Raw genomic sequence first — 25,160 nt, 5'->3', positions numbered from 1 at the left:
GTGAGAACACACATATACACTCACCTCTCTAACCTCTTAACCCCCTTGTGTTAGGCGGCAGCCAACAATAAGGACACAATCTTTAAAGTTTTTATTTGGACTCAATGGCAGAGACCTGCCGGAAAGTCGTGTGACATACCTGATCTTCTTGCTAGGTCTTTATGTTATGTTTTAACTACTATAATTGGATTTATACTTCCAATGTTCCCATAAATGTTTCATTTGTGTGTGATTTTAGATGGAAACCCTGCCCTGAGGTTATATAAGTGCTGACAGTGAATTGGATTGCATTATACTGAAAGGTGTTTCTAACATTTTGCCCACTCCCCTTTTACTTAAGTAGTTCTCATAATCATTTATGTGCAATCATATAGAAAAATGACTTCACTAATTGGAAGACACTACACTACAAACACTAACCTGAGATGGCGTTGGTGACAGACATGAGTGGAGAGTGCAGAGCAGGAGTGACGCCCCACACAGTGTGGTATCCCACAATGCCCGCCAGACCAAAGGTGGTGACCATCTGGCTGAAGGCGGCATTAGGAGCTGCCAGACCCAGACCCAACAGGGTGGCGAGACCTGGCACAAAGAGAGACAAAGTTAAAGAAAAAAAAAGAAAAAAGGAGCTACTGTAACAACTACAGAATGATATTTACAGTATATCTAATTGAGATGATTAACGTTTAGTATACAGTGTATTTGCTACCAGACACTGTTATTACAGTAAAGTGGTTCCCAACCCTCTTTGGCTTATGACTCCATAATACAAAGACCACATCCACGTGCAACCTACTTTTCCAAGGTTGAATATGTTCGTGAGTTATGAGCATGGAAAGTGATTTTACCTTCTCAGACTGTTTCATTTGAAACATTTTTAGAGGCTTGATAACTATCCAGTATTTCACAAACGACTGGATAAAAGTCAGTTATAATAAATGCAATTATGTGTAGCAGATTTCATTTCCTTAATAAACCATGACCGTCCATGTTGTCCTTATTTCCTGCTACTTTAACAGACATGCATCGTTATCAATCAGAGAGCAATTTGTCTGGTTATGTTTGCGAGACTGGTGTCTAACTGTTGTAGCAAAATAAGTTGTCCATGCCCATGACTGCCAATATAAAATCATCAAAATGACTACATTACACGCCAAGCTAATAAGCACATAATCAGCACTAAGCAAGTTTTCACTTTTCAAATAAAGAGCAACTACCGACAGTAGCTACGCGGTAGTGTTAAGTAGGAAACTACTCCTGCACCTCAACAATGTGTGATCCACATTAACTGCATGTGGCGCACTTACACAGAGCGCTATGTGGCACCATGGGAACCAATCACTACAGCGCTACTTCAAACAAACACTCAGCGTGACACTGTTTTTACAATGCACACTTCCTGACACTAACAGGGTGTCAGTGTGTGTGTGTGTACGCGCTTGTAATCTGCCTCTGTCACTTCTCGCCTCCTGTGCACATTCCAGCAGTGACCTAAAGAGCTGATTATTAACCTATCCTTCACCTTAAGGCGGACCTCAGCCTCCCTAAAGAACCAATGAGGACAATTAACAGGATAGACTTTGTAAATGAGCACTTTTGTCAGATATGACACATTCCTGATTTCTCTACTTAACTATAACTCAATTTAAGGGCACATTCATCCGCAACAACTAACCTCCGGTGTACGCCCCAGCAGTGGTGAGTGTAGCCTTGAATGGAGAGGTTTGTTTAGCCTTCTCTGCCTCCAGTTCTTTGACAGACTTGGGTTTAGGGGGAGCAGCGGTGGGCAAGTTGTTAGGCTGAGGAGCGGGGAACAGGTTCTTTCCATTCTGGAGATGACAATAAATAGCAAATAATACAATGTAAAAAGGAGACACTGGAAATACAGAAGTGGACAATCAATATTTCCTAACAACCAGCATATTATTTGCTCTGCTTGGAGATATCTACACATTATAGAGAGACAAGGAATGGTCTCAAAAAGTGGTGGCAATGAGGGTAATTGTTATGACATTTATTAAGAGCTGACTTGATCTTTGCTTTTATTACCTGATAGTCTGCAGTGACCTTTGCTGCACTCGTAAATCTGTGTAACATTAGACTACGCTGTCAAGATCAAAGGAAGTAAACTAATGATCAGCAGGTAGAGTAAGTAATATCTGCATTTCAGCATCAAGCAACCTTCATTGTGAGCAGATATGGGTAAAATACATCTGCAATCTATTTGTTCAGTTAAAAAATGAATACAGATTGCCTGAGATTGATTACAGCAAACATAATAATTACACAAAATAGAATAATGATCTCTGACTGATAGTGGAGTTTTGAGGCTGATTGTGATATATTTGAGAGATATCTTGCATTAACACATAATATAACAACCATTTTTGATGATGATCCCTAAAATTTGATTATTGCAGAACTGTGACCAAAACCTATTCAGAGCGTGACATTTTACGGTTGAAAAATAAACTCAGTTTCTAAATGTGTGCACAAAAGCAAGTACTGAAAAAGGCACAAAAAGGCATGAGCTTGCAGCTTGAGATGTAATCTTAAATCTGAGCACTTTCAGCTGTGATTATATGAAAATGAACACTAATTCAAGAAAACAAAATGACAATAAATCCTCGGTTAGAGACATTTTTGTTTTTGGATAACATGACCTTAACCATTAATTTAAAATTCATTCATTAAACAGATCAAATCTTTATCAAAAGTGATAATAAAATGATGTTAATGTTACTAATGAATAGATTAGATCATTGAGGAGTAAAATCTTCCAGTATTATACTCAGTCACACTATTTATGAAAATGAATGACATTTCATATATTATAGTTATCAGAGGTCTTTTTAATCTGTCTGCTTCAGTCTGCATGCTTTTTAAAAATTATTTTACTGTTATTATGCAAAGCCATTTATCACTGTTACTAATCGAATGAAGTGAAAGTGTATTTAGGGGACATTGCTCCACAGGCAACAGAGAGAGTAAGAAGACAAGATTGTTTGTCCTTAGGGTGACATCTAGTGATTGTGAAAGGGACCTGCAGGCCATTTTGAATGATTGTCTATACTTCTGTGCAACCTGTTTATCAGCTGAGAAGTTTGCATGAAATCTCCGCTGTGCACATAAATGCCTGTTTGTTTTGTTGCTGGCCTCATACCTGCATGACAACAGATCCTCTGACGACATGATCCATGGTTCCATAGTCAAACACGTCCTTGACATCCAGGTAAAAGTTCTCCTTGTCGGGGCTGACTGCCCGCATCAACTTAGTGATGTTGTTGGAGTACAGGGTGCTGGACTGTGTGGGCAAACGACTTGGCAGGTCTGTGTAGCCAATATGGGTCACTCCCTACAGAAAAGAAAAAAAAAAAAGGTTTGTAATATTACACTAAACATGAAAAGAAGACCTGCTACGCTTAAAGAGATGATCTATGATCCTCTAAAACACTGGAATTTTTATACTAAACTGTTTTTGGTGTGGATGTGAGTGTGTGCACGGACCTTGTATACTGACAACTCTCCGGGTTGCGTGGTCTCAATGTTTCCTCCAGCCTCAGCAGCCAGGTCCACCACCACTGACCCGTCTTTCATGCTCTCTACCATTGGTTTGGTGATAAGGATGGGTGCTCGCCTGCCTACAATGTTTAAATAGAGACACATCATTAATCGAGAAGTGACTGATATTCACTAAAGCTGAGCTTACAGTGGATTTGTGGCCACATTATGTAAAAAACCATTTGAAATCCACAGAATAACGGAACAAATGAGAAGTGGTTGTAAAATATGTTCTGGTACATTCTGGTAAAGTCATTTTTAATGTTCAATATTCCGTGACTTGCCCTTTTTTATTTCGAAATTCTCTGACTACCTGCCCAGAATACATGTCTCAAATTCTGTGATGTTCCAGATATTCAACAAACAGAGGAAAGCTGTTTACATGGCCTTGAAGACATGCCTTCTTTGCCTTTTACACTGTGCATGAGTCTGTGCTTCTGTGCATACCTGGGATAAGAGCAGTGCTGATGACAATGTCCACCTCCTGACACTGTTTGGCAAACAGCTTCATCTCTGCTTCTATGAACTCCTTTGACATTTCCTTGGCGTAGCCTCCCTGGCCCTCTCCTGACTCCTTAATGTCCACCTCCAGGGGCTCTGCGCCCAAAGATTTAAACTGCTCCAAAGCTGCAGCTCTGGAAGAAGGGGGAGTGGGGGGCGTCAGAGGTTATTTCTTATTTGGGTAGATGGAAAATGTTTGATAGATCATGGGAACACATGCTGCATCTCCCATTCTCAGATTGGTAATGTAAGACATATTTCTGTACTCAGTGTGAAACTCTGATCTTTTCTTTTCAGTGGCATAGTCCATGTTCAAATTAGGAAAATATTGTTTTCACTCCTACGTTACCAACTCATTGTCCCAAAACACTTCACTTCATTTACTGATCTTTAACTGAAAATAGTACATTTCATTGACTACACAGTTTTGAATTAGCTATGGGTACAGCACACATCAGACACTGGCGTTGCAGTTGTCAGACCTCGAATTTAAGAGAACTGACTGTATTATCTAGTGATCACATCCTGCACTTCTATCTAAATACAATATTTTAAAGCCAGTATTCTTTTCATTTGGAATTCACACGTATGATATTAGAAACAAACCTGGTATCAAATCCTCTGACAATAGCTCCCATGGCTCTGGCAGTACCAGCTGCTGCCAGACCAGCCACACCTCCTCCAATAATCAGCACCTATTCACAAACACATACATGAAATAGTTTAATATAGCCAATGCAATGCTTTAGCATTTTAAAAGTAAAGCTAGTGTAGGCCAATTCACATTTACGACAGTAAAATAAAACAAATTCCAACTACAGAAACACTAATACTACACACCTTTGCAGGTGGCACTTTCCCAGCTGCTGTGATTTGTCCAGTGAAAAAGCGACCAAAGCTGTTAGCTGCTAGCACAACGGACTTGTACCTGAAACAACGGAGAGGAAAATAGCACAGGAATGATGAAGAAACTGAGAATCAAACTGTACTTTCACATGTTTAACATGTCCCCTTAATACAATGGGAAATATTGGAACAAACATTGTAATTGTTACTATTTTAACACACACATGCACATGTAGGTGTGTTATCTCTGTTTTTTCTGGTCATTACCAAAATATCTAAATATAAGTTGTGTTTACTACCTGCCTGTTAAAGATAGACAGCAAAGAATGAAGCTGAAAGATATTGTTTCCAACACAAATACTTAGGAGGCAGTATTTGTTACATGGGAAGTTGAGTACAACATATACAGTACCGCAGTTAACTGGTTTAAGATGTGAGAAGAAAAGGGCGCGCAACAAAAGAAATCTACAGAAAAACAAAAAGTTTCCATGGACTTCTTGTAAACACAGTAGCAACCCCCCTTGAAGGCACCATGTACATACCCTGCGATGTTAGCCATGGAGCTCAGGGCATCATAACCCTGGGCGATGGTGACCCTGGGAACCTGGTCCATAGCGAGGACAGTAGCTTTCTTCTGGGACAGCATGTCCATCAGCTCAGGGTTCTGAGCTGGGTAGATGAAGCTGATTAAAGTGGCCGCTTCTTTCATCAACTCTGCCTCATGCATGCCCAAAGCAGGGTTGAAAATGGGAGCACGGACCTGGAAACACAGAAACGGGTTGGAGAAGATGTGTGGACAGGAGGGAACATGAGAAGGAAACCGACATATTGGAGTAAAAGCTAGAATGTTACATTAAATCTCTTCAACTTTAGAGGGTGAGTGTAAGTGACAGAGAATGTGAAAGGACATCCAGTTTAGGTTAAAAAGTCCAATTATGCGTGAATCAATCTGTAAAACGTTACTTATTTACATAAAACGTTACTTATTTACTTAAAAGTCTTTAAGCTGTAAAGTACCTAAAGGTTGAACTTGCAGTTTCTCCTCTCTACAATAAAAATACTATCCAACATCAACAGCTTTGACATCTTTACATGGATGTAATGGGCGTGCTCTTCTTGTTCCAAACCCTCCTGTCAGCCTGATTCAGTGCGTCTCATTCCAGGATGTCTGTCAAAGCTACTGTACTAGAATAGGATAATTGTTTCCGCACTCCATTTCTCCATTTCTACTTTTCCTCTGAGCTGTCAAATTACATTATAAAATACATTTTTTAATCATTGTTCCAGCCAAAATGCTCCATTCCATCTCACACCATTAGATTTTGTTTCCACATCTTTCCCCTTCCGCCTGTCAACTCAGTTTCCCCTCTTCTTTCGCCACCTTGGCATATACGCACATCAAGGACACCGATGGCATCTTAAATATTTCCTTTGGCTTGAAACCTTTTCTCAGATCTACACCTCTTCTTTTATTCATTTAGAAACCAGGAGATGTTTGATAAGCAGGAAAATCCCTAGAATCATCACCCTGCCTTTCATTTACCTCTGCTCTCCTTCCTCTGTTTCTCTACCTCGACCACCATGCCTGAGGTGAAGACATACTTGACAGTTAATTGTCGTTTTGGCCTGGGAGAACTGGTTATTTTCCACGTTCCCACTCTCTGTCATTCTCCCTCTTTCTCCGGTACCTAACACCACCAAATGCCAAAGGCGCCAAAGCTGCTGTCATATTCAAACACTAACTGGCCCACCCTGTTCCTTCCTTCCTTTTCCCCCCTCATTACCTCTACCCCTACTTATACCTTAATCAGCCCTTCAGATAAGAAGACATTTCTGACGTTTTCAACTGCTCATAAGGTAGTTTGATTCATCCACCAACCTTATTTACCTTCTCCTCCCTCTCTCTGGAACTATTAAATAATCCACTCCTCACTTAAAGCTTACCTTAACCAAAACATCCGATGCCAAGACATCTTTAATGTCTTTGATTGTTGCTCCAGCCTGGACATACTGTTCATCTGGGAACTTGGAAGGCTCTCCGGCTCCAGATTCCACGATGACATTGAAACCCTGTTTGATGAGCGCCTGGACCCCAGCGGGAGACAGCGCCACACGGCGTTCATTCTGGAAAATTTCTTTAGGGACACCGACTGTGAGCTGTTTGTATGGAATTCCTGGAGATTCAAAGAGAAACAATAGAGGAGCGTGTGAGGTAACAGACAGTTATATTAAATTATTGATTTCACAACAGACTAATAGGCAGATGTTTGTGGCCTTGCTTAAACTATTTTATGGCAGTGAGTGTTCATACCAACAGACTATAAATCCAAAGGATTGTTGACACAGTCTGATTGTTCCAAAAGGCTTTTCACAAAGTATTTGATCATGTTTCATATCATATTTTCACATAAAACAGAAAACACCACAGTTCTTAGGGAGAGAAAAGTGCAGTGTGTATACGGGTTTGTATGCATGTGTGTATTTTGCCCTGGTCCAAAACAACAGAAGGATACACAAACAATACACAGCGTACTTCAGATATTTTGCTGATTGAATGGATCATTGCAACTAGTGTATGAATGAACAGGTTTTCTCTTTTTCACAAGTTGGAGCTCATGATTTTAGAAGTAGAGTATAATTTAAGAAAACAAAGATCCCAACAGCAAAGAGAAAAATACTCTTTCATGCAGATACTTCTGCAGCTTCAAGGATAATCTAAGAAAATGACCATGAGTTTAGGCAAAACTGTGTTTACTATAAATACTGTATGTGCAATGGCCTTTGACAGACAAGGTCAATGTCTTGTAACAACACAGCAGCTAGCGGTTCTGTGAAGCTGTTCCTAGGCAAAGCTTCAGATAAATGCTAACACGCTCACACTGACAATGTTAACATGCTGATATTAAGCAGGTTCACTTTACCATGTTAGCTTTCTAACATCTGCAAATTAGCATTAAACACAAAAAGCTGAGGATGATGGGAATGTCATTAGTTTTGCAGGCATTTTTTCATAAATCAAAGTATTGGATAAAGTAACATTTTGGCCTGACGGTGGTGCTGGATGTAAAGTTAAGTGGTCGCCAGAGTAATTACAATTCCTCCTGTGGTGATATGAATGTCTGTACCGGATGGCAAGGTTATCCAGCCAATAACTGTAGAGACATTTCACTCTGGTCCAAACGTTTCAACTTGCCAGTGGCACCAGATGAAAGCTCAGGGAACCACCAAAATTCATCAGAATAAATACATACTTTGAATTATTACAGAGGAACACGACAGCCAACTAGGAAATACTTTAATTCACTGCCTAATCTGTCTTCACTTCACAGCTCATATTCACTTCACAGTGAGGCTTAATATGATAATGAAATTGATAACATAAACCAACAATTGAGTAGCAAAAGAGTAATGTAATGAGGCTACAGACATAATAATCTAGCCAAAAATAACAACATGTCTGTGTCTTTCTCAGTACTCTTATTCTGGCCTAGTATGCAAGCAATAGGCAGGTCACATGCTGTATTGGTTACTATGGAAAATTCCACTGCAGCCGTTTTCCACTGTCTGCTCGTCTATACATAAACACAAGAGGACAAGCTGCCCTTCCTCTCACCCTGCTGTGGTGACCTGTCCTCTAGTTTCTTTTGTTTTACGAAAAGCTCCACAACACAAGAAAACCAAAAAGCTGGTTGTAAGCTGTCCATGTGATGTTCAGATGTCTGTAAACCAAGCAACCGAGCAACAAAGCAGTTGCCACAGGCATCACTAGCAAATTCAGCCCTCAGGTAGCAATCAGATTAAGGCTAAGAGATTACACTGAGAGGGCTGGGTAGCCTATCCCATGGCTATCATATTACTGAGCAAAAATACAGTTTGAATTAATGTTCTAACACCACTAAAACCCTAAAAACTACTATGTAGTGCAGCAGTGACTGATCCAGTATTGTCTTGTGTTTATACTCTATAAAACTGTACTTTAATCTCACAGTAGAGGCAATATGATAACCTACAGATAAACATCAACATCTTCATTATTAAAGATAGAGATGTGTGAACATAAGTTTCCATGGCAACAAAGTTTCCAGTGGAAGGAATCTAAGTGTCATATGTAAACTGTTTCTCTGTAGGATTTCATTCAGTTTTTTCATTCAGTTTCTGCATGCATGCATGACATATTTAAGAAGATGAGCCAGCTGTTGGCTAAACCTAATCTCAACACAGGCCTTTACCCATACCAGAGCCACGAGTAAAGCCCCGGCCTACTGGTGGCCAGAAAGAGACGTCATCAAAAGTCAAACTCTGCCCCCAGGAGCTCATGATTACTGAGCTGGTGTAAACACATTTAAACTGTTTGGTGCTGTTGAAGGTTTAATGCTATTCCACTGCTCAACAGTTGGTAACACCAATGCTCCAAAAAAAACAGAAGAAGAAGCTGCTAGCTAGAAAACATGGATGTAAACAATGTAGGGTTTAAAATCTTTATACCTGAATTAAGGTTTTTTTGTCCACTTGGGGGCAGCAGAAACAAGTTGTGATAAACAAAACTGACATATCATCATGTTTTAAAGTTGATATGGAACTTGTTAGCAAACAGATGCTTATTTACACATCTAATGGTAAGGGAACAACATTATCATTGATATGGAGTCGTGTTTCTGTCCATCTGGTGAATGTAAGTCCAGTATTCACTCTCCAGTCCAGTACTGCTGTTTGGCGCTGAGCAGGTAATTACAGTGGGGTTCTTTATAGCCGTTTCTCTAAAAACAGCTGCCTGCTGCAGCCAAAAACAACACCACGACAGTTATGTAGGGAAGCTGCTGAGACGGATGATTGCTTTATTCTTTGTAGATACATCACTATGAGCGATGCCTCTCACATCACACATTGTTACAATACATTGTTATTCTAAAAAAATAACAATTAGCCTACAGCTGCTTTAAAATTCAGCTCTGTAAATATTTCATGAAGGAAATGCATTCAGCATTGCTAAGCCTTAAGGATACAGTCAATCTGACTGAATACAAACATAACTTTGTAAGTTTCAAACACCCTGTAGGTGTGCTGCCTATTAAGAATCACAGCCCTGCAGTAAGTACTCTGTCAGCCTTTTGACATAATATGACAACAGACAAGGAGCACAGTTAGTGTATTACATCTAATAATGTACATCCACTAATGCTTGGAAGTTTGACAATGCCAACAATAGTCTGTTCATACAGCACAATGCCATCTTGTCCTCTCAAAGTTCACCAGTCTCACACGAGATCAACATAAACCTGCCAGAGTCTATACTGTATGTCTATAAGCTCCCTAGAGGTCAAAGCATAAGCACATCTATATGAAGTACGTGTGGTTCGTGTCTCCCCCCCTCCACTTGAGAGTCAAGAATAGCTGCGGCCAGCTGTTACTGGAGCTGGCAGAGCTGCAGGAATGTCAACCTGTTCCTGCGAACCAGCTCGCCTGAACCCCTTTAAACACCCACCTACATGCAGACACACATCAGCACAACCATGAACCCAGTGCACACAGAAGCACCTGCAACCAGCTGGTACTGGCTTTCACAGTACACACACACACACACACCTTCTGTCTGCTTATTGGATACAGACTGAGGGCATGGAAAATGGAGAATAATGCCTGAGGCCAGCGGTAACTTTAATGTGACCTTGGTACTGAGTAAATGCAGGTAGCAGCACTGACCCCTAAAATAAACTTCTGACAGGAGATAAAGGAAAAGCTATCAGGTTAAGAGATATCTTTCATTTATCCTTATTTTGCCAAAACAATGGATTAACTTCCTCATTACAATTACATGTATTATCCCTAAAAGGAATAAGTATGCGAAGAAAAACAATTAATGAGTTATATTTATATCACAATGACAAATTTCTAATGTTTCACCACTTAACTAAAAACCAAACCTCTGTCAGTGTTATGAGTATAATGAATACACTGACACCTGCTACAACGTACATGAGAACGTACACAGAAGCTACAGGTGGTGTTTCACGTTGTTATCAGTAGTTAAATGTGTATCTACAAACCTCGCCAGCTGGGTTAAAAGTGTGTTAAGTTCAGGTAGGAGTAAAAACCACGTGGTAATCATGACTTAAACCATCCTTTTGTGATCCCATTCATTCATTCATTCAAGATAAATATGTATTTGCCACATAATTATTCAATACATAGCATTACTCTTACATAGAAACATTTACATCTAGGTCAGAAATGCTCAAGGCTGAATAATAGTTTGCAGACATAGAACTGGGTCATCCTGCCCTCTTCATATCTGACCAAAACAGTCACACATTATCTAAGAGTCTCGGGTGTGTGAATATTTTCTGAGTCAGTTCCAACATACTTTTCTTAGTTAGCAGTGACTCTGCTAACTATGGTCTGTGGCTGGTGTGTCATGCACCTAAAAAAGAGGTGCTATGTCAGGGGGCAAAAGGGTCAAACTGCACACAAGTAAACCATTTACTAGAGACAATCACTCCTCTACAATCACTATGGAGAACTGTATTAGCATTAGATTAATACGATTAATTTCTTGATTAACCGATTGGTCTGTAAAATGTGAGAAAATGGTGAAAATGACTTTCACTATTTCTTAGAGCCCAAAGTGAAGTGATCAAATTGCTTTTTTGTCCGATCAACACAGACAAAACTGACAATTATATAAAAACAGAGAAAAGCAGCAGTTAGTTAACAGAATGCAACCCTTCAAATATGAGTATTGGAGCTATTTTATTTGCTCAAAGATGGTCAGAAAAGATTGAAACATTCCAGGATGTGACACTGTCACAACCCCTATGCTTTCAAAAGTATATTGCACAAACAAGACCCATGTTGTTACCGGACTTTAGTCAAAGTGTAGTTATCAAGATCATGTGACCTCATTGGAGATCCTTCATTAGTACTTATATTCAAGCCTCTTAGCCACACTTCATTTGCATCAGATGTTTCACTTTCTACTGAAAGTTTGTTTCAAAATCAGAAAATGTTTTCTGCAGGTTCTTGCTAAAAGTGTTGCATGCATCGTCTTAATAGTAATATGTTAATTTACTGACATTTGAAAATGAAGTATTAAATTATCATTTGCACTTTTCCGTAACTTCTGCCCCTGCCGATTTCCTGTGTGTGTGTGTGTGTAGTATCTTACCTGGACTTGCACATCTTCCAAGAGCTTGATGGGTCCTGAAAAAGCGTAGGCATGGTGTTTTGATAGCATGGCTGTTCTGCAGCTTCATGCAGGAAATCCCGCTGAACACAGGGGCCGAGCAGCTGGCTGCCACGACACGTAGGAGGCTCGCCATGGTGCACACACACACCCGACACACACACACACCAGGAGGAGCTCAACAGGATAGACAGCACTCCTCCTGGGGAAGAGAGATGACAGGTGAGGGGACAGAACAGAGCAGGGAGGGGAGGGGGGGGGTTTGTGGGTAAAGAAGAATGACAGGATGAAAGTGTGTGAAAGTTAGTGAGAGTCAATATTTCTACCCAGCATTATCAGCTAATTTCACACACACAGATGCACATTTGAAAAAAGGTATGCAAGTTGTGGCTTCAAGTTCCACAGAAATATGCCCTACCCTGTTCCCCTGTAGAACAAGCACACACTTATGACCTATGTTTATGCAATAGGTCACATACATTCAGACAGCTCTGTCCTTCATGCAATCCAACACATATTCTGGCTGTTAGACCCAGGCTACAAAGACTTGTTTTTTTTTGTCCCATTTTCATGCAAACAAAGATAATTTTGTGTAGTAAGTGTGTGATTTCACCAGTTGTACATTAAACAAATCATTAAACCACAGTCATGTTTTCAAATTGCAGCCGACTGAATGACTCTGAGGCAGTGAACAGCATGTGAGACGGCGTGTTTACTTTAAGCGGAGATAATGGAACAGGGATAGACTGGGATAGCCTGGCTGACAGAATGGGCTTTAAACTGGAATTGACTGGCAATAGAGACTGACGCAGAGTGTTTTTGTTTAAAAGGTGAAAAGCATACGTCACTTTAAGAGCCAAAAATCGAATAGAACAACAAAAATAAACACCTCTACGCATTAGTGCTGAAACTAGAGCTGAAATGATGGATCAATTATTCAATTAGTCAATTTATCATCAATAATATTCATAAAAGATTCATCACTCAAGTCATTTATCAAGTAAATATGCAAACCATTTGCTCTCTAATGTGGGGCTTTGCTGCTTTTCTCTGTTTTATGTAATTTTTTGATTGAATATGTTTGACTTCTGCACTGTTTGATTGATTGATTGGAATTTTGACACCATTTTCTGATATATGAAAGACTAAAACTGGACTGAAAACACTAAAATTGAATTGACTAATTGTAAAAATGACCATCTAATTAATTGATAATGAAAATGCAGCCTTAAAGGGCATTCCCCACAACAAAGAGTAGCACAAAAGGACGATAAATTACAACATTACATATTAGGGTCATTGTAAAAACTATACAAATCAACTGTGTCCCAGTTAGGCCACTAATGGAGCGCATTAAATTAGTCATGTAGCAGAACTGACCTATTTGGTCAACTTTACTGTAGTGGAGTCAAAGGATCAATATATCATTAAATCTAATCAAAGCACAAAGTGTAAGGATAGCACAGGTCTGGTTGTAACCATTTGTGGAAAGTTTAAAACTAGGTTGATGATTATGTTGTTTCATCATTTTTTTTTGATTAATCTATAGAAAATAGTGAAAAAAGTCCAAGGTAACATCTTCAAATTGATTTTTTTGTCCAACCAATGGTCAAAAAGACTTTATATTTACATTAATATGTAAAAGAGAAAAGAAACAAATCCACACAGTTGGGAAGCTGTAACCGGAGTAGGGTTGCAACTAACGACTATTTTCATTATCGGTTATTTTCTCAATTAATCGATTAATTGTTTGGTCTGTAAATTGTCAGAGAATGGTGAAAAATGTTGATCACTGTTTCCCAAAGCCCAAGACGACATCCTCAAATGTCTTCTTTTGTCCCAACCAGCAGTCCAGAACTCAGATATTCAGTTTATTATCATATAAATTATAAAGTATTCACATTTGAGAGGCTGGAATCAGAGAATTTGGACTTCTCAATGACACCAAATAATTAATCGATTACCAAAACAGTTGGCAATTAATCGATTAATCGGGTTTAGAGCTACTTGCAGCTCTAAACCTGAGAGTGTTTTCACTTTTACTTGATAAATGCTGAAAGCAACTATAAAAGTTGTTGTTGGTTTATTTATAAATGGGTCAACAGATGAATCAGCTAGTGTTTTAGCCCAGTTTAAAATAAAAACACTGAGAAAGTGTTACAGGCTGTGCAGAGAGAGAGAGAGAGAGAGTCAGGGTCACTGTTACTTTCACTGCTGATCTCTCTCAAACCTGCTTTTAAAAAACTGCAGCTGCCTGAAAATACAAACGACACACATTCAGATAACATTTTGCATACAATACAGCTCATCAAAAACCGTGATAAGAATGAATCACGGCGTCTTTCTGCCTGTTGTTTGTCTTCCTGTGACAGAGCCGATTAAATCAAGACATTTATGACCCAATAAGTCACCAATCAAACATTATTTTCAGTTCAGTCAATGTCATACTGTCATTCAGACAACCTGGAGCCTTACAGCTGGTGCACTGCATGTGTTTTTGTGCAAGCCGTTTCACAATGAGTCATAGATCAACGTTGTTATTATCCCTCCACTTCTCTCTTTTTGTCTCCACTCGCTGCAAAATCTAGCTTCGGGGAAGAAGAAGAGGAGGAGGAGGGGGGGGAAGCTAACATAAGCTAGCATGCTATCTACCAACAAAACTCACATCTGCTTAGTGCATGAAGGCGACGTATGACTCAAAAGGCGACCCAAACACGTACTCACACACTCAAAGCGAAACACAAGCATGGTGGGAAAAGTGACAGGAGAGAGGTTAGCGGCGGATAAGTCGACTGACCTTTGCAGACAGTCCTGGCTTTGTGCAGCACAGGCGGACTTTCTGTCGACCCGGAAGAGAAGTCTTGGGTGAAGCGGCCGATAGGAATATTATTGGATCCAATGAGACGCATCAGAGGATATCCGATGATTTTTGATGTGCTGTCACTGACGGGACAAGCGAAAACCATAAATACGGTTTATATCTATACCTATTGGTAGAAGTTAGCTCACTCTTATCAATTGACATGAACATTATCATATTTTACAGCCAATTATCATCCAATTTATCAGATACAAGGCTTTGCAGGCTTAGTTGGAAAAAAATCATATGCATAAGTAGATTTATGGCTAGACAAACAGCTACATTACAGTTACACATGCATTAATTAAAAAATGATTAATGAGTACATTTATATCTTTTACAACATCAGAAATGGCGTCTCATAGCCGAATCATATTGAAACTGTAGCTCTCTATACTTCCACTGAGGGGCTCTCTTTCACCATTTTATATTATAACGCACCAATGGATAGAAATATAATCTATCAATCTATACACAGTACCAGTTAAACGTTTGGACACACTTTGTCATTCAAGTGAAGTGACTGGTACTATAGTCAAAGATGTTACTCCTAGTTTAACTTTGGTTACCCTCTCCAGCCCCCTTTATTTGGTGTAAGACTCACAAGCCTCCACCAAGGGGTGCTTTTTTACTCTTCAACAATGTGCCACTAATTCATTTTCACTTTCATTGCTCCTGAGAATGAGAAACTGATGACTGATGACTCGTTATTAATGTAGAATTGAGGTTTTAGGTGTTAAGCAGAGTGTTTCTGGATGCTGGATAACCTCCATGAGTCGTACAAATGAAATATGATATAAAAATGATTGGTGATAAGTCTATTCTCTCCTTTCAAGTCCAATAACATGTCCGTTACAGCACATGCATGTTGCCTTGTTCCTCCAGTGCTGATGTGCTACAAATTTTATGGGATGTGAGGGGCTTATGGCATCTGCAGATGAGCTGTTGTTCCTTTTAACGGTAAATCTTTGTTAATGAAAAACTAGCATCGAGCCACAATTTATGTGGACACTCATAAGAGAAAACAGGAGCAATAACTTCTTTGTCTGTTTTTGTTTATTCTATCATCAGCATATCTATTCATTCTGCACCAGCACATCCATTCACTTACAGTACAACATATATTTTATAGAGTATAGTGTATATATAGTGTGTATACATATATATATATACTCTCTCTTATATCTGCTCTTTCTGTCTTTCACAATCATCTGGTTCTCCTTATCAGGCTCAAAGCAATGCAGTGGAATGCATTGTTGCTACGCCTGTTTCTCATTTTAGCATTTCACCCTAAAGACAACTCTAATTGCTACACTATAAACTTCTTTGATGTTCTTTTTCCATTATTATTTTTCCATTTCTTCTTCTTCCTCAGTGACATTCAGACTCTTCACAACACATTTAATTTTGAGGTCAGGAAGCAGGTGGTGGAGTGTAACGGCCTGTTAAAAGTCGTTCTTTTCAGTCATTTCAAACACTACCTGTTGTTATACTCCATTGTTTTGTAGGTTAATACCTAATTTATCTCTCTTTTTTCCCTCTTTTTTGTCTCTTATCGTGTTTAATTATCAAACAGTGTTTGCAAGAAACTATAATCTGCTACTTATAATGCAAAAAAGCAAACTTGAATATATTCTGGCTACATAATTCTTAAGTACTAAATTGAGCATCCATGAGCATCATAGAAATGCATATGGTACCTTCTGTTATGTTATACACATGATCATATTTTCCTTTAATCCAAGTCTTATTTAGACACTTTATGACTGAAAAACTGACAATGCGAGTTGTACATCAAAGGTCATAGTAGTCTAGACTTGTGGAATCTGATCTAGGTCAACATTTAAAAAAAAAGCTTAAACAATAGGATTATGGTTCGTACCGCAGTCACATATGAATTGTATTAGAGCAGACTTAGTAATTTGATTCTCAATGAATGCTGCTGCCAAGGCAATATTCATAGTCTTTTGCTTCGTGCTATTTTGCAGATGTTTAAGTCGTTCATTTACTCCTAAAATCTTATTCAAGTCAACTCAATTATATACAATTTATACAATTTAAATACAGACATTTTATGAATGTTTAGTCTTTTATGGACCATCAAGCACCGAGACTGAAACTGTCATCTGAGACTATGTTCATTACTACTGTTACTAAAATTAATTTCACTCTTAACATAGATGATTTCCGTGAGAATCAGGCTGTCCATAACATTGCACATTGTCACACTGTCAGATTTATAGTAACATTTGGCCAAGTTTGTGGTGCTTTGTCTCGTCATAATGCTAGCTTTTTAGGGTGACAATTTTAAGCTTGATTCATTTGAGGAAGAGCTAGCTGATATGGTTATACATTGACTTAGATTTGTCTAGTGTTAGGCTTTGGTTTAGTATGGTTAAGATATGTGAGGTTCTGATATGTTGTTAGCAAGATTTGTTCAGATTTTACTTGGTAGAGCATGTTTGCGGCGTTGATGAGGGATAACTGCTTTCCTGCCAGAAATTCACAACTACACTTGTGGTCACATATGTGTGACCTTTTCTAAACAGCAGCATTTGTTAGCCCACCGGATAATTTGTGGTTGCTGTTATTTCTTCTCACTTAAATGCTTTAACCTCTGTTTAACAAATGGCACTGGGCTGACCTGCTGAATACGGAAATAAAAGTGGGTGGTATGAAGGGGATGTCAACACTTTTTTTAACCACTTTCCTTTGTTTTTGTCACCCCATGAGTGATGCAGCCTGCAATAATTTGTGATTAATAACAGTGATCAAGTACAGTGCCAGTCTCTGATAAAAAAAAGTGACAGATGTTAAAATCAAAATTGTCAAATATAATCTTAACCAGATGTAACAGGGCAAGCAAATGTATATTTCACTTGCAGGGATATTATCTCTTCGCATGCTCCACTTTAGGGAGGTCAGAGGTCAGGATCAGCTTCATAACAGCACCACTGAAGGGGGTCTCTGCTGCTTTGTCTCTTAATCAAAGACACTGCTCTGTTAATAATATACAACAACAGCCTGCCAGCGCTAGACACACAGAGAATAAGCGTGTGTCTGCTTGTGTGTCTGTGTGTGTGTGTGTGTAAGAGTGAGAGAGAGACCATGAGAGAGAGAGAGAGAGGGGGAGATTTTTGCTTTGAAGTCAAAGAAAATTCCAGGAGTTTCCTGTTAACGAGCCTGGTGTATAATGTGAACCAGGAGTGTGTGTCTGTGTGCAAAGAGAGGAGAGACTCCCGCGTCAGTCTCTCTCTGCTGCTCAGAGGGGTTAACATCACCACAGGCTTTGCTGTCCTTTACCTTTCAGATACATTCAAGATTTGGTCCACTTTAAGGATACAGAATGCTTCAGCCTTCAGTGGGGTTTTGAATTTGGATTCATAGCATGGAGATTTCACACCTGGGAGTTTTGTCTCTGTGCTTTTTAACTCACTTTTAAACAGCCAGTGAATCCATCTTGTCCCAGCAGTGCAGGCTGTTTCAGATGCAACATTGCCGCTTATGACTTTGCAGATGTATTGTTTGACCCGAGGAGTATTTGTGAGCTGCTAACCAGCTCCAACTGATCAGCAAACCAAACAATCAACCTGAGAATCAGCAATGATGTTGCATTGCTATAACACCCACTGGCCTCTGCTGTTGTTTGCTGCTCTGTGGAGCCTCAGCTGCCCGAGTTTGGTTACTGCCTGGCAGGGCATCGCTCGAAGCAAGCCCAAGGATCAATTCGACCCAAATGTAAGGGACTGGGGAGACTATTCAGACCTCCCTCCAGGAATCGAGCTGGGACTAGGGTTGGATGGTGACAGAGAACATGGAAACAACAGAGGAGGTGGAGAGTCATCATCAAGCTTGGCTCCGGAGCTGGATTTCCTTGCTGACTTTGCAGGCAAGAGAAATTAACCAGTCAGCTGATATATCTATAGTATTTGTCTGTCTACCTACCTGCATACAACCCTCTTCTTCCCTCCAGGTAAAAAGCGGTTGTGGGTGATAACAGCCCCTTCACACAATGACCACTACCTTCGTATGATGGAAAAACAGCTGGAAGACATGGAGCAGGTACTGTGCTTAGAGATTTATCAAACATAGCACTGGGAAATGCATTTTTGACTCTTTAGAAAGTAGAGTTTTTTTCCAAAATTTTTTCATTTAATTTTGAAAAATATGAACTTTTTCTCTGTCTCACTCAGAAAGGGCTTAACTGCCATCTGGCAGAAAGGGACACCTTCATCATCACCATCATCCAGAATGCCATGATGGAAGGTAGGATCCAGAAGACAACTTTCCAAGGAGATGCAACAGTAGAGAGCCTCGACCCTGACACAGTTACCAAACTGCTGCACTACCTGGAGCTCACCAGTCAGGTAACCAGTGTGCCAGAAACAGTTTGATTCACTTCAGTCTCTCAGATTCAAATTTTTTTGAAATTTTGTGTTTTTTCCTTTTTTGGTTTACCTGTGCTTGACATGTGCTTTTTATTCAACACCAAATCATTTCAGGACCAAGAGTTCACCATGCTGGTTATGAAGAAAAACCTACTGGTCAGTGAGCGGTTCCCCTATCCCGTCCGTGTGGAGGCGATCTTGGAGCTCATTGATCAGTTCCCAATGAGGAAGCTGGAGAAGATGACCAGGAAAGGATCCAACTTGAGGTTCCATTATACTACTTTGTCCTTCGAAGGGTCATTGAGTTTGCTTTACATGTAAACAGATGCTGTTTGAGTATTTTTAGGTTTAATCACTAAAATTTCAAAGAATAATGAAAAATTGTGCAAAAATAAAACCACAAACATCTACTGTAACCAATTATCAATGTTATGCATTGCCATGGGTGTAAGATTAAGATAGTGTGGGTGCATAATCAAAAAGTATGAAGTCCTCTCAAAGACGTTGCTCCTTTATTACTGTTACTGTCGCCAGCTCATGCATGTATACTTGCTTGAAGTCTCTCTTCTCTCTTCGTCATGAAACTGGGGGAGTTTTGCAAAAACCAGGGAGTATGAACCAGAGTTGCCTAAAAGTTTTCTAAATTTAAGCTGCTGAGAAATCTGTGGCAGAGTTGATATGTATCACTCACAAGCAGTTGAGTCGAAGTGATTTTTCCTTCCGCAATGTGTCATATGTGAATATTTTTTAGGTCTACAAGGGAAAACTATATACTATTTCAAAACAAAAAAGTTTAGAGAAGTAACAACCCTGTAAGACCTCTGCTCTGAATGTCAGCTTGGTTGACATTACTGAGAAAACATCTACACAAATCCACTTTAGACACAATGCTATTTGTTTGACCAGGTGTAAAACCACCAAAAAGGTTTTGGTGAAAAGGAAAAAGATGAAGAAGAAGATGGTGCTTAGCCCTCAGAGGCGAGGGAATGTGACCTCTGTGGTGGCGCCACAAAGAAAACCTCCTATGGACAAAAAAGCTGCCCTAAAGAGTAAAATCCAGGATATACTGAACGGACGGTCGAGGTTTGTCATCCGCAAGGAGCCAGCTGTGGGGTCCACAAGGGGAAAGGACTCGAGCAGTGGTGGTAGAGCCACTTCTTATGAACAGGAAAAACAAAAGGCACACAATCCTCCATTTGTGTCCAGGAGCAACGAGGAAGTGAGGAAATACAGGTGCTGTCTTTTCATTTTTTTGAGAGATAGTGTGGATGTTTTGATTGATTTCATTTAAAAAGCATACTTAGATTTTATGTTCACATCTGGTGCGTCATGCCTCCTCACGTCCTTACATCCAGATGGGAATTTTCTGTTTGTCTGTAATGTATTGCAGGCCTGACTCCGCTGCCGAAGAAGGAACGAAAAGACATGGACTGGAAAACAGTGAGGATAAAAAAGAGAATGTAAAGGATGACACACAGGAAAAACAGAGCTCTAAGAAAAAGGGGAAAGGGAAGAAAGGGAAGAAAGGGAAAGGAAGAGGGAAAAAGTCCAGCAGAGAGGCAAGTGAGAAGGATAAAACAGCCCTGAAGGAGTTTATGGGCAATTTAAAAGGGACAAGAAGGCTGATGGTAAGAACCTACTCTTTCTTTTTTTGCAACCACATTATAAATCCATGCAAACATTGGATTTTTAAGATATAAAAGTGTTTGATGAGTACTTTCCTGCCATCCAGTTTGCGTGATATATCTGTATCTGTAGCTGATCTCGACACCAAACAGAGAGGCGACACTGTACGTGCAGCAGAAAGAGGAGAGTGAGAAGCAACACTGTGACCTCGCTATCAGGAAGATCACTGTGGCGACCATTGTGGGTGAAGGCAGTGACGCCACACTCACACTGCAACACCACCAGCTCGGTAGGAAGTGTTTGTACATTTCTCTGTGCATGTATGGTGTATGTTTGAATATTTGCAAAAACATTTGGTTAGGTTCTTTCTAGGGCTGATCCAGGCAATCGGAAAATCTTGCGCAGATAATTTGTTTTTACAGATACAAATGCTGTCGGAAAACTCTGCAATAGAGGAGCACATTGTATTTTATACTAAGGTGTGACCAAAGCAAATATGGTGTTTCCATAATAACAGCTTCAGGGGTTTGCTTTCAGCTCTTTCATGGTTTACCCAGTTTTATTTTTTTCACACATGCATATGAACATCACACAAGGACAAAAAGCTCTGTTTGATTTTTGTTTCTTTTCCGCCTTAGCGACAAGTGTAAGTTTGGCACACTCTGCTCAGGTGTACTTTTATGTTCCAGCACTCAGGAAGAGCATCTCAATTAGAGCCATTTTTAGATTGGTTTGCTGACATAATTTCCCAGGAAGTAACTGTGAACTGTGGTGGCATGTAGTTGCTAAATACTGATAGATTTGTGTTTCGTAGTTATGTGTTATTATAGTTGTACGTAGTTGCATTAAACTGTAAGTTTGCTGTTGTATTGTCTGCTATCTATATATGCACACACATTCATTTATATATTATGTATGTGTGTGTTTCAGAGTTAGAGCCTCCACTCAGTGGCCTACCAGAGCACTTCTCAGATTCAGGACTGATCTCCCTGTTGAGAGCAGAGCTGGGTCTGTCGTCGCCTGACCTCTTTTCCATGACCGTCACAGACTACGACATCAAGCCGAATGTTTGTATTTGTTCTTTGCATACAGCATCTAGCAACACTCTTTCACATGTTCACACATGGAAGCAGTCTAGTTTACAGCTACTCAGAATGACGAGAACAATATTCATCTACTCACAAGACAAGATTTCTCAAGAGAAAGCAGAGGTCAAACAAACATTTCTTTCAGACATGTATGACAAAGCTAGCTAGTACTGAAAATTTAATAGAATCCAACATTATTTGGTATAAGATGGCTTCTTGCTTTTTACCAAATAAGAACAAATAATTGATTTATCCCCTATGTTATTTTTATAATCCAGCTGTGTCGTAGCTTTGTTTTTACAATGTGGTTTTCATTTTTTGTTGTTGTCTTGGGCTGTGTCAGGAACTGCTGATGATGATGATGACTGCTAAGCTTGTAAAGACCACGTGTAATACTGTGAAAACACAAATCCACTTGACTTGAACAGACTTATTATTTAATGGCTTCCCCACAGAGAGTGTTTGAAGCTCCTCCATCAAGCTCCGCTCTGTTTGAGTACATTGACAACTTTCCCTCAAGGCGCACAGAAAAAGAGAAAGAGAGGAAAAGTCCCCCAACCTGCTTCAAAGACAAGCAACAGCCTGAAGCTGAGAATTCACTACTCAGGTAAAGAACTACAAATCACTGCTCACTGTTATCTATTTTCCTTGAGGCAAACAGCGTCTGGAGCCTCTTCAGAAATGTAAAAAAAAGTCTGGTCCTCAATACTTAAAATACCCTGATGTTATATAATTATCACAGAATGAAATTACACATTATTCTTCATTTTCTCCTAATATGAAATTCAAATTAGCACTGTTTCTCAAAAGTAAAGGTTTGTGCCTTAAAGCCTCACGATAAAAAGAGAACGAATTTAAAAAACAGAGGATATGAAACTTGAAACAGCTCATAGGAATACTTGAATGCTATTTGTCAATGATTGAATGAAAGAGTATGACTGTTACAATACAGCAACCAAACTTAAATCAGCCTTTTTATGGGCATCTAGGTTCATGTCTAAGAGGAGACTGCTGCTTGTCTCTGCTCCCTCTGAGGAAGACTACTCTTTCCAACAGCAGCTCTCTGCTCTCAATGGACAGGAGTGTCAACTGGGTCAGTAACACCGCACTCACACCTACTGAACAATACACTGTCTGTTTGCTGTGTGGTTTTTGGTGCAATATGTAAATGCTTTTAGCAGAGTCAGGGTTCCCCTCTGATCTTACACTGTTGTTTTTCTTATCGTGCAGAACTGAATATAAAAAAGTTATAAACTTAAACTAAGACATACTAATTATTGCAATTGTTCAACTACAAGTAGACATGCATTTAGCTGTCACTCAATATCTAAACATATCTTTTTTTACTACCCAAAATATCGAAGTATAGAAAAAAAGAAATATATTTCATTATTTGTACTAGTTATGGTTTGTTTGTTTGTTCATTTAACTCTGCAAACTGGTTGACGTTCCTTTCAAGCTTTCTCTGCCAAAATATCTTTCCTCAGGCATTCGCCACTTTGCCATGTTGAAGCTGATTGGGGGTGGAGACAAAGCCTCAGGAACTGTTGAGTTATTTCCCCTCAATGGTGAGTCATAGTCACGTGGGACAGTACAAGTGCATAGAACAGTGATGGAAAGCAGGAACTCGTACTTCATTATATATATTGGGAAAATATGGAAACATTTTTAGAGGGGACATTTCATGCTTTTTGCAATTTTCAGTTATTTTTATACTGTCATAATGTTGGATGTCTATGTTGAACATGGTCAAAGGTCCAAAACATGAAGTGAAAACATATAAAAATGCAGCCTGAATGTGTTGCATCATGTGATGGACCCAGAAGTTGCAATTACATGGTTTGGCTGCTATGTCAAATTGGTTTCACCGCCCAGTGCTATTCCTGGGGGCTTCCTCTGAATGCTTTGCTTGCAATGTTACCTCTACTTCCTCCTCTTGATGACATCAGATTGTTTGTGCGTGCTCACAAATAGCTGTCCATTGGTAGCCTTTGTTACTGAGGTTGTTGCTAAGGTACTATTTTTTGTTTATGTAGTGTCCTGAGCCAGTGGAAGTCTATGGCAGTTCTAGGGCAGCTTCAGAAAGCTAATCAGTGGTCTTAAAGAGACAGGAGCTGTTTCAGACAGAGGCTGAACTGAGGGGCTGTGTAAAGAGCCAGTATAAGATAATAAGGTGTTTTTTGAACTGCAAATATACATGCAAATATATTCCAGAAGAGCCCCAGAATAAAAAGTGTAGTCCTGTAAATGTATATCTCCTTTAAGTTTTCAATTTGAACTGTGTTTTTTAGAATTCCTATCTGTCTTTTTAAAATTCCCTTTTTCTTTGTTTTGTTAATTGTGCTTTTCAATCTGTCATCCTTCTTCCAGGTCGTAGTCAGAGTGTGGTTGAGCCGTTGTCCCGTGATGTGGTCAACAATCTGAAAGAACAGCTGAAGATCAATAAGGACTATTTCAGCATGCTGCTTGTGGGGAAGGATGGTGATGTCAAGGCATGGTTCCCATCACCCATGTGGTCCTTGGATAACATCTACGACCTGGTGGACTCCATGGAGCTTCGCCTGCAGGAGGAGAAGCTGCAGAGGAGGCTAGGGATCCACTGCCCTGAGGACAGAGGAAGAGGAGGCAGTGAAGGGGGACATTATGGCGGCTATGATGAAGATGGGGCAGAGGAGGCATATTCTTATCACCGGTCAGAAGAATGATGTGAAAGGAGGAGGAAGAAGAGCTACCTAAATTGTTAAGATGAGACAGCCAATACATGAACACTTGGATTACTCATAAGCAAGCTATTAAACAGTGACCTCAAAAACTTTTAAATCCTAAAATGATGATGATGGTACACCTGTTGGATACCACAATAATAAGCTGGATATTTTATGTTTGCAAAAAATAAATTTAAAAAGTGGAGCAGAAAATAGTGGAATAGTTTCATTCAGAAAGTCTTGATATCTCTCTGCACATGTGTAGATTGCCAAGCAGATTGTACTTTTTTGGCAACACTTCTGTCCAATCTTTTTCAAACACATTCACTCTGTTAAGTATACAAATAGAAAGTTCCTGTGTTGAAATATTGTGATGCAAAAATTGAAACTGTATTTATATGAAAC

General features: G+C 39.5%; 2 protein-coding genes across 3 annotated transcripts in view; one reads left to right on the top strand and one right to left on the bottom strand.

The window, feature by feature from the left end:
- Positions 1-14,975, bottom strand: part of nnt (nicotinamide nucleotide transhydrogenase) — a 35,862-nt gene extending 20,887 nt beyond the window's left edge. The window contains exons 1-11 of the mRNA XM_042394603.1: positions 14,886-14,975; positions 12,071-12,290; positions 6,853-7,082; positions 5,451-5,668; positions 4,903-4,990; positions 4,669-4,757; positions 4,009-4,196; positions 3,508-3,641; positions 3,164-3,355; positions 1,676-1,829; positions 421-582 (exon numbers count right to left, since the gene is read on the bottom strand). Of these exons, the coding sequence (XP_042250537.1) occupies positions 421-582; positions 1,676-1,829; positions 3,164-3,355; positions 3,508-3,641; positions 4,009-4,196; positions 4,669-4,757; positions 4,903-4,990; positions 5,451-5,668; positions 6,853-7,082; positions 12,071-12,224 (1,609 nt within the window). The 5' untranslated portion in view covers positions 12,225-12,290; positions 14,886-14,975. The remainder of the gene's footprint in view (positions 1-420; positions 583-1,675; positions 1,830-3,163; positions 3,356-3,507; positions 3,642-4,008; positions 4,197-4,668; positions 4,758-4,902; positions 4,991-5,450; positions 5,669-6,852; positions 7,083-12,070; positions 12,291-14,885) is intronic.
- Position 14,976: 1 nt separating this feature from the next.
- ccdc80l2 (coiled-coil domain containing 80 like 2) lies at positions 14,977-24,953 on the top strand. 2 transcript variants are annotated; one of them, XM_042394608.1, is made up of 13 exons: positions 14,977-15,061; positions 18,259-18,837; positions 18,922-19,010; positions 19,142-19,315; positions 19,451-19,602; positions 20,243-20,569; positions 20,727-20,964; positions 21,095-21,251; positions 21,893-22,029; positions 22,506-22,657; positions 23,040-23,143; positions 23,538-23,618; positions 24,421-24,953. In XM_042394608.1, exons 2-13 carry the CDS (start codon positions 18,552-18,554, stop codon positions 24,753-24,755), a joined length of 2,232 nt encoding a protein of 743 aa, XP_042250542.1. In that variant the 5' UTR covers positions 14,977-15,061; positions 18,259-18,551; the 3' UTR covers positions 24,756-24,953. The 2 variants fall into 2 exon arrangements, with proteins under 2 accessions (XP_042250542.1, XP_042250541.1); XM_042394607.1 differs by lacking the exon at positions 14,977-15,061 and having other exon boundaries at positions 18,037-18,837.
- The last annotated feature ends 207 nt before the right edge of the window (positions 24,954-25,160 follow it).

This window comes from Thunnus maccoyii, chromosome 19, assembly GCF_910596095.1.
Source record: "Thunnus maccoyii chromosome 19, fThuMac1.1, whole genome shotgun sequence".
Lineage (NCBI taxonomy): Eukaryota > Metazoa > Chordata > Actinopteri > Scombriformes > Scombridae > Thunnus > Thunnus maccoyii.
Note: the sequence above shows the minus strand (reverse complement) of the source record. Positions and strands in the feature narration are given on the sequence as shown.

What these genes read in the sequence shown, in the direction of transcription:
- ccdc80l2 (XM_042394608.1), top strand. Translation starts at nt 18,552, where the DNA reads ATGATGTTGCATTGCTATAACACCCACTGGCCTCTGCTGTTGTTTGCT. An exon ending in AAGGGACAAGAAGGCTGATG is followed by an intron (nt 20,965 to 21,094) that starts GTAAGAACCTAC and finishes CTGTATCTGTAG; the next exon opens with CTGATCTCGACACCAAACAG. An exon ending in ACTGCAACACCACCAGCTCG is followed by an intron (nt 21,252 to 21,892) that starts GTAGGAAGTGTT and finishes TGTGTGTTTCAG; the next exon opens with AGTTAGAGCCTCCACTCAGT.